Raw genomic sequence first — 14163 nt, 5'->3', positions numbered from 1 at the left:
GGAGAATAAAGAGCACAACTCAATTTTACCATACAGTGAACGCTGTAAAAACAAGACCCATAAAACTGTGGTGGAATTGTGGCTTTTTTCCAATTCCACCCCATTTGGAATTTTTTTTCCAGCTTCCCACTAAATCGTATGCAATATTTAAAAACAAGTCCTCATATGGTCATGTGAACGGAAAAAAAAAAAAAGTTATGGCTGTGGGAAGGCAGGGAGCAAAAAAAGAAAATGCAAAAACAGAAAATTGCTGCGGCAAGAAGGGGTAAATCTACAGTGGACAGCATGTCTATCAACTGCTCTTGTCTATTTAAAATGAAAGACTCTAATGAACACGACTACAAATACAGTCCTATAAAGTTGAATTATTTGCACTTAATCTGGCCTGCAATTTGTCTTCCTTAAGCCTCATTCACACGTCAGTGTTTCACGGACGTGTGTTGTACGTGTTCTCCACGTTGTACGTTCCCATTTATTTTAATGAGTGTATTCAGACATCAGTGTTTTAGCACGGTCCGTGGGTCAGTGTTTATAGCACGGATGCATGCTCTATTTTGTCCATCACGTCCATTATAGTTTATGGGCCCGTGAAAACCACGGATGCCATTCGTGTTGCATCCGTGTTTCACGGATCACTAGAAAGAGATGCTTTGAAAATTATTTTTCAGCTTTTCAGTGTCAGTGAAACACGGATGCAACTCAGACAGCAAAAAACGGACAAACGAAGCCAACAAGGATCCTTCACGGACAGATTCACGGATGCATCACTGACCACCTGCTCACGGATTTAAGGCCGGACATGGATGTGTGAATGAGATTTTAAAGGGTATCCACTGGTGTGACACCACCCTACAAACTATGACAATGAACATCATAAGATTCTAAATAAGAGAACTGTCAAATTATACTGTATACAACAGGTACCAGAAAGCCTGCCTTCACACTGAAATAAGGATTCTAGATTTAACAAAATGCCTTTAATTTCTTTATGCCATATTCTTTATGTAAAATGAATAGTTTGGAATGAATCAAATGTGTGCCATACAAACATTAGTTTACAATTATACTGTGACATTAACTTTATCAAAATAAAATTAATTTAAAAAGTTTAATACTAAGACATGAGATTTTTGGGTGGAATATTCTTCTACAAAACACGTTCATAAATCTGCCAAATGGAGTACAAGACGCAAAATTCCTGAACTTATACAAGTAGTTCAATAATATTGGAGAGATTCTAGTTGTATTGGTATTATACTTAAATAATCATCGTAAAAATTACAGGTCATTATGAGAATATACAATATCAATGTAGCTTAAGGCTAGGTCTGCACGACGACATTTGTTGCGCGACATTTTGTTGCACCAATGTCGCGCAACAATTTTTATAATAGCAGTCTATGGTGTCGCACTGCAACATGCGACATGCTGCGACTGTGACGCGACAGTTGCAGAAAATCCATTCGAGATGGATTTTTTTGCGACTGTCGCGTCGCAGTCGCAGCATGTCACATGTTGCAGTGCGACACCATAGACTGCCATTATAAAAATTGTTGCGCGACATTGGTGCAACAAAATGTTGCGCGACAAATGTTGCAGTTTAGTTGTGCCCTATCTGTCGCACAACTTATGGTCGCGCGACAAATGTCGTAGTGTAGACCTAGCCTTACTTAACATAATCAGTCAAAGAGCCAGTAGTACGGTATAACCCCAATTGCTACATAACTGTCTGTTTTTTTAGGGAATCATCTGATTCTTGCATAACCCTTTTGCTAGATATTTTTTTATGATCACCATATTCGACACATGCATAAAGTACCATGCCAATTGCCAGCACAGCAAGCAAAATGTATAATTTAACTGACACACATAAAAATGTGCTGTATCCATATGCGATCACAAATCCCAAAGACTCCCATAGACGATAATTGGCAAAGCCTGCTTCTTTGTGATCATCAAATAGTAGCCCATAAAGTGCTGAAAAACAAGAAGGACAAATTATTTAGCAATGTTAACAATAGTTTAAGGTAGGTGAATTAAGCCATGTTAAAAGAAATTCCACAAAAACGAGAAGCAGTTCATTGAGACAGACAATCAGTTCTAACTTGTAAGTCAGATTGTGCATATTGCTACACTGTGATGTTAAAATGCTGTATAAATCAACAGTGCTATAGAAATGGTGCTCCCCAATAAGTGGTGTCAGCCTGGCACATTTGCAATAATTTATGCTAGAAAACCGTGTAACTGAAATCAACTTAGCCAATAAAGCACAAAGCAACCAATGGCTGCATAATTTTAAAGGTAATACTTACATTAACCTGCAAATTTGTGGGACAAGCAGGTGGGAATTTCAGCTATTACAGCTGCTGCAAGGATACCCAGCCTTAGTGCTCATGCACATGAACGTATTTTCTTTCAACGTTCGTTCCGTTTTTTTTGCGGACCATATGCGGAACCATTCATTTCAATGGGTCCACAAAAAAAAGGAAGTTACTCCATTTCCGTATGTCCGTATTTCCGTTCTGCAAAAAAACAGAACATGTCCTATTATTGCCCGCATTACGGACAAGAATAGGACTGTTCTATTAGGGGCCAGCTGTTCCGTTACGTAAAATACGGAATGCACACGGGCGTTATCTATATTTTTTGCTGAATCCATTTTTTGTGGACCGCAAAATACATACGGTTGTATGCATGAGCTCTTATAATCCAAAAGTCTCCAGAAATAGGGGTGATGCATATTGCTTCAAACTTAACTCAAAGCTTATTAAATACCTATGCAGTGAATTCCTCCTTTTGACATGCACAGGAAAAGCACAAAGCTGGCACTGTTTATGAAAAACACAAAAAACAGGAACCAGCTCACCAGTCCACCTCTTGCAGTCCCAACTCCAAGATGATGCATGGAAGAGAAAAGCCGCTGCAGAAACAGTAGTAAACTTCCAAGATGAATGCCCATAAAAAGTTTAATCTTTATTGGTCAGCATTAAAAAGTTTCCCTAAGGCGCATATTCAGAAGCTACGCATTTCAGATGAACGCATGTCGTCCTTTATTATAGCATAATATTATGCCATGACGAAGGACAACATGCATTCATCTGAAATGCCTAGCTTCTGAATATGCACCTTATTGAAACTTTTTAATGGTGACCAACAAAGATTAAACTTTTTATGGATGTTGTGCTGGACTGTTTATAAAAGACCGCTATGTTGGCACTGTTTAAGCAGGACACTCTGCTGGCAGTTCTTTTTAATGGGAACACAACGCTGGTAATATTTTTTTATGTCAGTAGCCTGCTGGTATTGGTTATTAACCCCTTCAGAACCCAGCTATTCTTCACCTTAAGGCCTCATGCACACGACTGTTCAGTTTTTTTGCGGTCCGCAAACCGCGGATCCGCAAAAAACGCAAGCCGTCCATGTGCTTTCCACAATTTGCGGAACGGAACGGGCGGCCCATTGTAGAAATGCCTATTCTTGTCCGCAAAATGGACAAGAATAGGACATGCTATATTTTTTTTGCGGGGCCACGGAACGGAGCAAAGGATGCGGACAGCACACGGAGTGCTGTCCACATCTTTTGCGGCCCCGTTGAAGTGAATGGGTCCGCACCCGAGCCGCAAAAACTGTGGCTCGGATGCGGACCCGAAAAACGGTTGTGTGCATGAGGCCTAAGGACCAGGCCATTTTTTGCAAATCTGACATGTGGTAATAACTTTACAACGCTTTTACTTATCCAGGCCATTCTGAGATTGTTTTCTCGTCACATATTGTACTTCATGACAGTGGTAAAAGTAAATCAAAATATTTTTATTTATAAAAAAACTACAAAATTTACCCAAAAATTTGAAAAATTGGTATATTTCCAAATTTCAATTTTTCAACTTTTTTTTTTTTTTGTAAATTCTTTATTTTCAGAATTTTTCAAAACAAACAATGACCATATAATGTTTTTTTTTTTTCAATCTCTGTTCCTAATAAAGCGTATAATGCTGTAATTTTCCTCTGCTTGCGAAGTGGGGACAAAAGAGTTTTTTAAAATTCTGTCAGTTGTCTCACTGAGTCAGATCCCTCCCTCACCCCTCCGCACACAGCTCCTATATATGCTCTAGTGAGAAAAAAACTAGCGGAGTTTTTTATTCGTTCTGGTAACTTGCTTATTATAGATGTTTCTATGTCAGGGGTTAGCTCCCCCAGTCTGACTTGCTTTAATGACGACCAAACTTCCTGGTGGAAGTTTTCTATTATTTCCTAGAAGGTCAGGTATGAGGTTTGCCGGTAATAAGGGCGACGGGTCGGGTGCTTGAAGAAGGCATTGGCTATTTGTTCAGTCCTATAAGACTACCCAACCCATAACCTCCACCCCTCACCCTCACCCCTATAAATAAACACACCACACCACTGCTTGGATTTAATCGGCCACAGCAGCCGTTTATTAAATAAATACAACATAAATATAACAGTTAAACCCATGACGAGGGAGGTCCTAGAAGCCCCAATAACTTTATAAACACTGGAACACCTGCGTCTCCATCTTGCCCCCAGCCGTTGAACCCAGCTCGGAGGCAGCAACTGATGGACGCGTAATTAGTTCCTACCAGCTCCTCAATGAGAGTCCAGCCCCTCCCGCGGGGCCCTCCCATCCTCAGGTACCACCATATTCCACCACTTCAAGGACCTCCCCCGCCTCCAAGAACGCGCAGCTTGACCACCTCAACCCTGCGCGTCCCTCCACATCCGCAAAGCTGTCTCCACGCCACTCTGGAGCCCCAGAGCCCACAAATCCGTACCTACTGCATTCAGGTGCACTCCATCCGCTCTCCAAAACGCACCCTCACCCTTCTCCAATACCTCGTGCCGCACCACCACACCACCATTCCTTGCCATAAAACGGCCCACCGCTCTGTTTACCTTTATCCTAGCCTTATTAAGGCTCTCCACTGACCTCGCCCCTCTCCACACCTTCCGAGGTACAATGTCAGACCAGACAATGATCACTCCCGGAAACAACGCCCAAATTCTAAGTAAGTCAAACTTGACATCCCGAACTAATTCCCTAAACGGTCGCTTCCCTAAATCATTCCCCCCCCACATGCAAAACCAACACATCAGGAGGACGATCCAAACGAACGAAATGATGCACCTCCCGCAACACTCCGCCCCACAACATACCTCTGACTCCTAACCACCTGACCGTAGCCAACTCCGGACTCACACCCAACTGCCGACCGCTCGGCCTCACATCCACTCTAATTGCACCCCAGAACACATAGGAGTGCCCCAAAATCCACACCAACGCCGCCATCATTCGACCTGTAAACACAAAAGAACAAAATCAACATCACCTACCTACATCCTTAATCTACAACAATGCAGGCCGCACATATGATTTAAAACGAACCGACTCCCAACGCCCAATCCTCCTAATCACCTCCTCACTGGCGCCCCACCTGGCTGCCTCAGTTGCCGCACCAATTCTGAATGAATGCCCAGAATAATCCTTAACGGGCACTCCCAAAACCTTTAAACATTTTTTAAAGACCGCCAGAAACTGAAACCTAGACAAAAATGAACCGTCCTCATGCCTCAAAAACGGGACCTCGTTACTCCGCAGACCCGCACCATACGATCCCGCACACTTCACCGGGCACATACTACACCCCGGCACCGAAAACAACGTAAAACGCTGCCCCCTACCCTCCTGATCCGTCTTTGACCTGCGAATCCGGACATGTAAGCTATCACCTACCAACTCAATATCATCACTCCTAAGCCCCCCCGCTCTCCTAACACTATCACACACCAACTCCCCCAAGCGAAACGCCCCAAAAAACGCTAAAGCAAACGCAGCTTTAAACAGCCCCAGCTCCCATCCTGAACTGCAAACACCACACAACTTATCACCCATTTGCACCAACAACTCAAAAGACACCGGCCTACGACAGTCCGGCACCTTGCCTGCACCCCTACGCCAACCTTTCAAAACCTGCCTAACCAGAAAACTCTTAGTCAAATCAGGTAACCCCCGCCACTTAAACCCAAACGCCAAACCTGAAATAAGATGATTCACCTTTGACACCGACCACCCCTCACTCTTCAACTGTCCCAACAACATCAACAACCGCACATCGCCATCCCCTCCCCCGGCGCCCCAAGTCCCATTCCACGCCTCCCAGGTCGTCCACGCCTTACCATACTCCCTCCAAGTACCCGGACTCAACGAATCCCTCAACAACCCCATCACTTCTCCTCCAGGATCGCCCACAGCCATGACGGACACTCCAGACCCTCCACCTCCGCTTCTGGCGCAAGAAGCCGGAACCGCTCCCACTGTAAACGAGAAAGAGAATCCGCCACTGAATTAGCCACTCCAGCCACATGTTCAGCCACCAACCACACGTTAATTGACAAACAACGCAATACCAAAAACTGTAACAGCCTAACCACCGGCGGGGAAGATGCGGACAAACTGTTGATAGCCTGAACCACTCCCAAATTGTCACAATGAAAGCGCACCTTCCTGTTTCCCAATTTCTCGCCCCACAACACCACCGCCATTACAATGGGAAAGAGTTCTAACAAGGCCATGTTTTTTACCCACCCACGACTCACCCACGCCTCTGGCCACACGCCTGCACACCATTGTCCCTGGCAATAGGCCCCAAAACCCACCCCCCCTGACGCGTCTGTATATAACTCAAAGTCCACGCTGTCACACAACTCCCCCATCACCAAAGACCTACCATTATACTGACCCAAAAACTCCGCCCATACCCTCAAATCCCCTTTTAACTCTTTACGTAACCTGATAAAATGATACGGCGCCGATACTCCTGCCGTAGCCGCAGCCAATCTTCTACAAAAAATTCTACCCATAGGCATAATTTGACACGCAAAATTCAATTTACCTAACAATGACTGCAACTCCCGCAACCTAATCTTCTCCCTCCCAATGGCCCTATCAATCTCCTGACGTAGATCCATCAACTTATCCTGGGGAAGCCTACACTCCATCCGTTCCGTATTTATAACAATCCCCAAAAAACACAATTCCGTCACCGGACCCAACGTCTTCTCCTGTGCTAACGGTACCCCAAAGCGCGCAAAAATCGACTGCACTGTATGCAGCAACAAAGAACAAACCCGTGAATTCGCCGGCCCTAAACATAAAAAGTCGTCTAAATAATGAATAACGGATGAACAACCTGAAACTTCCACCACTACCCATTCCAGAAAAGAGCTAAAAGTCTCAAAATAAGCACACGAAAGAGAGCAGCCCATCGGCAAGCACCTATCCACAAAATATTCCCCATCCCAAAAACAACCCAACAATCCCATGCTCTCTACGTGTACCGGAAGCAAGCGAAAAGCCGCCTCAACATCAACCTTAGCCATCAATGCCCCCTGCCCCAACCGCCTCACCCATTTTACAGCCGCATCAAATGAAGTATAGACCACCGAACAAAGTTCAGGATCTATTCCATCATTGACCGACGCACCTTTTGGGTAAGACAAGTGATGAATGAGCCGAAACTTGTTCGGCTCTTTCTTCGGCACCACCCCCAACGGAGACACCCTCAACCCCCCAATCGGCGGCTCCTTGAATGGACCCGCCATCCGCCCCAACTCCACTTCCTTCCTCAATTTCTCCGTTACTACTTCCGCATGAACAAGCGCAGACCTCAGATTCTTAGGAACCGTAGGCCCCGCCGTAACAACCGATGGAATCCGAAAACCAAACCTAAAGCCATCCCCCAACAAACCAGCCGCAACCCGATCCGGGTATCTATCTAGGAACACCTGCATCTCTTCCACCCGCACCGGCGTCCGTCCCTTTTCCAGAGCCATCCCCCCCCCTTATTCCTTCCCCCTTTGAAACAACGGTTAGCTCCATGAGCTCCCCCACACCCCGTGCACTCATGCTTAAATTTGCACTTGGCCCCAAATCTGCAATTTCCTTCGTTAAAAAGGAAGCACAACCCTTTTGCCGATGCCGCTGCCAACGCCCCCGGGGATGATCCCCCGGACTCCCCACGAAAGGACTGCCCCACCCTAGGAGACGCCGTCACTCTCAACCACAACCCAATATCCTTATGATCCCACCGGATATCAGGCCTCACCGCCTTACGCTGCCGGAACTGCTCATCGTACCTGAGCCAGCCCACCCCACCATAAACCCTATACGCCTCCCCAATAGCGTCTTGGTAGCAAAAAAGCGCCGAACAACATTCAGGAGACTTTTCACCAATGACACTTGCTAATATGGCAAACGCCTGAAGCCAATTAGCAAAGGTACGCGGGATCAAACGATGCCGCCGCCGCTTCTCCTCCTCCTCCTTTTTTCCCTCATCCTTCTTACCCCTATCCAGATTGAACCTTTCTAATGGGAGCAGCGAGAATATCTCCACGTACTCACCTTTCCAGATCTTTTCCCTCACTTCTTGCTTCAAATGAGCCCCCAACGGCCCCTCAAAGCACACATACACCTCCCCACGAGCCCGATCATCTAACCTCTGCCCCTCCCCTTCTCCACCAGCCTGCGTCTCCACTGACACCGACCCCAACCCCGCCGCAGCCCCTTGCACACCAACCCCTGACCCCGGCACCACTCCCCAACCAGGCAACGGAGACCCGCCGCCAGCACCCATACCTGACAACCATCCCGCCAAACCACCCAAAAACTGCCCCAACCCTTTACTAAAATCCACCATGGTCCCCCCCCCACCCACCGGGAGACCCTGCGCTAACATGGAGCCCCAAGCAATCTCACCAGGCACCACGGGCGCTGTGACTCCCGCTGCCGCAGATCCTGACTCCTGACGCACGGACACTGCACCATCATAACTCCTGGACGTCGACGGTTGCTCCTCCTGGACCACTTGCACGACCCTCTGCACCACACTGGCCGGACACCGGGACGAGGCCGCGGCCTCCGCCACTGCAAGGGGACCTTCTTCCACGCTGCTCACATCTTCTCTGGACCTGCGCTGGTATTCGTCCTCCCCCAGCGCAGTCCGAGGAACCCGGACTTCATCAAACAGCCGAGTGGACCGCCCGCTAAAGGAGGGACTGGGCCGGTCCACCGTTCCTGGTCCCGAATCCAGCTGCACAGCCGCAGGGAGCGGGGGAAGGGGCGTCCCACTCCTCACAGGGCCCCGCCGCGTAACGGGATTCCTCCCACGGCGAGATCGGCTCGCAGAAGGCTGAGCGGCCGCCCTCCGCCGCTGAGGGTCCACAGGGGGGCTCCCTACTCGGCGCCGGGCCCGCGGGGTGACTTCAGGGCTTAGGCGCGCCGGTGGAATACTCCGCCGCGGCCGGGCAGCCCGAACATTAGGGGTAGCCACAGGAGCAGGAGAAACTATGCACGCACCAACCTGCTCCTGCAGCCAGCCAGGCCCCCGCACCTCCGCTTCTCTCCTCAGTCTCTCCAACATCTCCTCCACTGTCATTACAGGCGCTGACATGCTGCCGTCCGTCCAATTCAGTCTCCTGGCCAACACTGCACTTACTTCCGCATTCTTCTTCCTTCTCCCCTCTGGCCACGCCCCCCGCCGCCCTAGCAACTCGCGCTTCCCTCCGCTCCCGCCCCCACACACTATTGACCCTTTCCTCACCTGGTCCTGTACAGCCAAGCTCCTTCATGACCGTCCTCCCCCACCGCTGCGCTCCAGTCCGGACTAACTAACTTTTTGCTTAGTTCTTTCCATGTCTCTCTTATCCCTTTCAATAAGGGGTCTATATCTTTATTCTTAGTTTGTCAGTTAACCAGAGAAGTTGTTGTAGTGTGGGCCCTACACTATGTCGCATTAGTTCTAATACGTCTGGTTGTCTTTGAGGGTCTACTAGCTCCAGCCATCTATTTAGTTGTGTTGCTTGATAATACCTCGAGACGTCTGGGAGTCCCAGACCACCGTCTTTTCTACTCCTTGTCAGAAGATCATGAGCTAACCTGGGTTTCTTCCCATTCCATAGGAATCTCAGAAAAAGTCTCCTAATCTCCAGGAAGAATGTTTTTGGTAGGTGTATCGGGACCAGTTGTATAACATATAGAATCTTGGGGAAGACGTATGTTTTTATCACATTTTTTATGTAACTACATTCCCCTTAAAAAGGACATCACACAACTTCTACTGAAGTACAATTTTTCTACTTTTATAATAGATAGTAATACCTCCAAAATTAGTTATTACTTTACACTCCCCATATGTCTACTTCATCATTTTGAAAATTACATTTTATTTTTTTGTGGGATGTTAGAAGTTTAGAAGCAAATCTTAAAATGTTTAAGAAAATTTCCAAAACCCAATTTTTTCAGGACCAGTTCAGTTATGAAGTGACTTTCTGGGGCTTACATATTAGAAACCACCCATAAATCACCCAATTTTAGAAACTACACCCCTCAAGCTATTCAAAACAGATTTTGAAAACTTTGTTAACCCTTGAAAATTAAAGGAAAATGAGAATTAAAGTTCAAAATGTCACTTTTTTTTAGCAGATATTAAATTTTTATCTATTTTTTCTGCAACACATCAAGGGTTAACAGTCAAACAAAACTCAAAATCTATTACACTGAACCTGGAGTTTACAGAAACACCCCATGTGTGCTCAAAAACTGATGTATGGGCGCACAGCAGGCTTCAGAGTGGAAGGAGCACCATATGGCTTTTGGAGAGCGGATTTAGCTGGAATGGTAATTGAGAGCTAAGTCGCATATGAAGACCCTGAGGTGGCCCCAGAGTGGAGACCCCCAAAATGTGACCCCATTCAGGAAACTACACCCCTTAAGGAATATTTCAAGGTGTGTAATGAGCACTTTGACCCATCAGGCGTTTTACAGAATTGTGAAAATGAAAAATTTTAATGTTTCCAGAAAAAGTTGCTTTACACCCACATTTTTCACTGACACAATGGGTAACAGGACAAAATGCACCCCACATTTTGTTCCCCATTTCCCCGAATATGGTAACACCCAATATGTGCTCGAAATTGATGTATGGGCGCACAGCAAGGCTCTAGAGTCAAACAGCAAAGTATGGAAGTTGCTTACCTGAATTGGAAGACATTGATTTTAGGTGTCATGTCGCATTTAAAAGATTCCTGAGGTCCCCAGAAATTAAAAACCCCAAGAAGTGACCCCATTTTAGAAAGAGCACCCCCGTACGAACATTTTAAGGGGAAAAAAAGGGCACTTTGCAGCAAACAGGTGTCTCCCAGAAGGCAGAAACACTTGTTAAAGGATTTCAAAGCACACATTTGTGAACAAAAAACAATTACTAGCAGACCCCAATTTTTTTTTTATAAGGGGTTAAAGGAGAAGATGCACCCTAGTAAGGTTGTTGCGATACCATAAAAAAGTAATGCGATACTCAATATCATTCGATATCACGCGAAAAAAAAACACACCAAAAAGCCGCATGCATTCGCAAATTTTATGGAACGTCCGGCCCATAATCGAACAGTCCGATCCTATTTTTTGGAGGGACAAGGTGACTAAAAAATGGCAAATCATGTTGTTTTTAATTATTTATTTATTTTCTGTTTGCTGCTGAGGGAACATGGCGCGCGCTGAGACCAGTGTGCGCCATGTTCTCTGATAGCACAGCCTAGTATCGGTAAATGTCAAATCCCGGTGTCGAATCAATACCGGTACAAAAGTATCGATTGGGTATCGATAATCTGATATCCGCTACAACCCTACACCTCAGTATGTGTTCCCCATTTTCTCCCCATTCAGAAAACACCCCATATGTGCTTGTAGCCTGCTGTATCGGCGCATAGCAGGCAAACAGCTAAATGTGAATTTGGCTGGCCTGAATTGGCAGACATGGACTTTAGGTGCCATGTCGAATTTAAAAAAATCCTGAGGTCCACAGAAATTAAAAACCCCAAGAAGAGACATCATTTTGGAAAGAGCACCACCGTACAAACATTTTAAGTGGTAGAAAGGGTACTTTCAGCAAACAGGTGTCTCATCCTTGTTAAAGGATTTCAAAGCACACATTTGTGAACGAAAAAATTACTAGAAGACCCAATTTTTTTCTCACAAGGGGTTAAAGGAGAAAATGCACCCAGTATGTGTTCCCCATTTTCTCCGCAATCAGGAAACACCCCATATGTGCTTGTAGCCTGCTGTATGGGCGCACAGCAGGCAAACAGATAAATATGGATTTTGCTGACAGGCCTGAATTGGCAGACATGGATTTTAGGTTGTATGTCGCATTAAAAAGATTCCTGAGGTCCCCAGAAATTAAAAACCCCAAGAAGTGACCCCATTTTTGAAAGAGCACCCCCGTACAAACATTTTATGGGGTGGTAGGGGCACTTTTGACCTCATAGTTGTCTCAAAGAAAAGAATATGTAGTGGTTGTTGGAAAGTGGATATGCAAGCGAGATGGACTAAAGCTACATGCATACGATCGTATGTGTTTTGCGGTCGGTAAATTGCGGATCCGCCCCAAAAAAATGGATAACGTCCATATGTCATCCGTTTTTTGTGTGGATCCATTGTAACTATGCCTATCCTTGTCCGCAAGGATAGGACATGTTCTATTTTTTTGAAGGGCTTCAGAACAGACATACTGATGCGGACAGCACATTGTGTGCTGTCCGCATTTTTTGCGGACCCATTGAAATGAATGGGTCTGCATCCTATCCGCAAAAAAAAAAACGGAACGAACAAGGAAACAAAATACGTTTGTGTGCATGTAGCCTAAATCAGTGATATAAAGTGGAAATATTACAGGGAGCATAAAGGATGAAATTAAATGAATACTCCATGGATGAGTGGTATGCACAGGCCAGGTTTTTCATGGCAGGTTTCGCCGTGGTAAATTATGTCTTTCCTTATCCCCCTTTTGGAACACACCCTGCATCTTTGTTGGGTCCTTCCCTTCCTTGTTGTCTGGGGGACTTGACCTGGAAAATGTTGCCCTGGTACGACACGGGCACCATGACTTCCAGAAGTGCTGGGACCCTCTCCGGCCTGGGTTTTTAAAATTAGGGTCTTGATAACCACCTCTTGGTACTGAAGGAAAGTTCCTATGTGGCCTGCAGATTGAAATAACACATACGCATTGCACATTGCCATCTGTACAATGTGTACGGCCAGCTTTATGTACTACACTGTAACGGGGCGCCGAAGGTGCACTCGGTCTCCCATCAGCCGCAGACCTGCTGCTTAGCTTCGGGGGCGAGGATCTGTGTTTGGGCGGCTTTGCTAGCTGGGAGGCTCCCTGCTCCTAGGTCTGCCTTGAGCGCCGAGCTGATCACTCGATGCTCGACTTGTCTGTCTGTCGGTCATGTGACGCTGGCTGGCTACAGGTTGCCTGTGATTTTAGTCTCTTAGGCTGTGTGTATTGTTAGTTAATCTATTGATTGACCTCTGGAATTTTACCTTGACCATTTCCTGACCTCCCTTTGCCTGCTCCCTTGGTTTTGACAGTACATCTCGGATTCTGACCTCGGCTTGTTCTCGGATTTGCCACCTGCCTCTTCCCTTTGTATTGACGTGACCTCCCAGACTGACCTCGGCTAGCTGACCCGCCTTTGCCTTCTCCTTCACAGGGTACATCTCTCTTGTCCACTTCCTTGTCCATTTGTATGCCTGCATCTCACGTACCATTCTCTGCCTAGCTGTCCAGTACCCTTTCTGTTCCTTCCTCCCCTACCTGGCACTTACGGAGGTTAGGGACCGTCGCTCAGTTGCGCCCCGTCACCTAGGGCGGGTGGTGCAAATAGGCAGGGACAGGGTTGAGGGTGGCAGTCTAGGAGGTGCACTTCCTTCTACCTTCCCTTCCCGTGACAGAATCACAGGCCTAATTAGCATGGACCCTCTACAGAGTCTTACCGAGCATGTGCAGGGTCTTGCTCAAATTGTGCAAAAATTAGGGGAAAGGTTACAGGCACAGGAGACCGCCCGTACACCCCCCGTTCTCGCTCCCGCCGCCATTCAGGTGGAACCGCATATTAAATTACCCGATCGGTTCTCGGGTGACCGCAGGAGTTTTTTAGCTTTCAAAGAAAGTTGCAAGCTCTATTTCCGACTACGACCTCACTCCTCTGGTCCTGACCAACAAAGGATTGGGATAATCATCTTACTTCAAGGGGACCCCCAGGAATGGGCCTTTTCCTTGCCGCCAGATTCCCCGTGTCTTAATTCTGTTG

At 46.5% G+C, this 14163-nt stretch overlaps 1 protein-coding gene across 1 annotated transcript in view; it reads right to left on the bottom strand.

Annotated features, from left to right (window-relative positions):
* Positions 1 to 1543: 1543 nt before the first annotated feature.
* The window catches only part of UNC93A (unc-93 homolog A), a 428511-nt gene continuing 415891 nt past the window's right edge, over positions 1544 to 14163 (bottom strand). The window contains exon 8 of the mRNA XM_040429404.1: positions 1544 to 1977. Within this exon, the coding sequence (XP_040285338.1) occupies positions 1718 to 1977 (260 nt within the window). The 3' untranslated portion in view covers positions 1544 to 1717. The remainder of the gene's footprint in view (positions 1978 to 14163) is intronic.

This window comes from Bufo bufo, chromosome 4, assembly GCF_905171765.1.
Source record: "Bufo bufo chromosome 4, aBufBuf1.1, whole genome shotgun sequence".
NCBI lineage: Eukaryota > Metazoa > Chordata > Amphibia > Anura > Bufonidae > Bufo > Bufo bufo.
The sequence above is the reverse complement of the archived record's forward strand: the minus strand, read 5'-3'. Positions and strand labels throughout refer to the sequence as shown.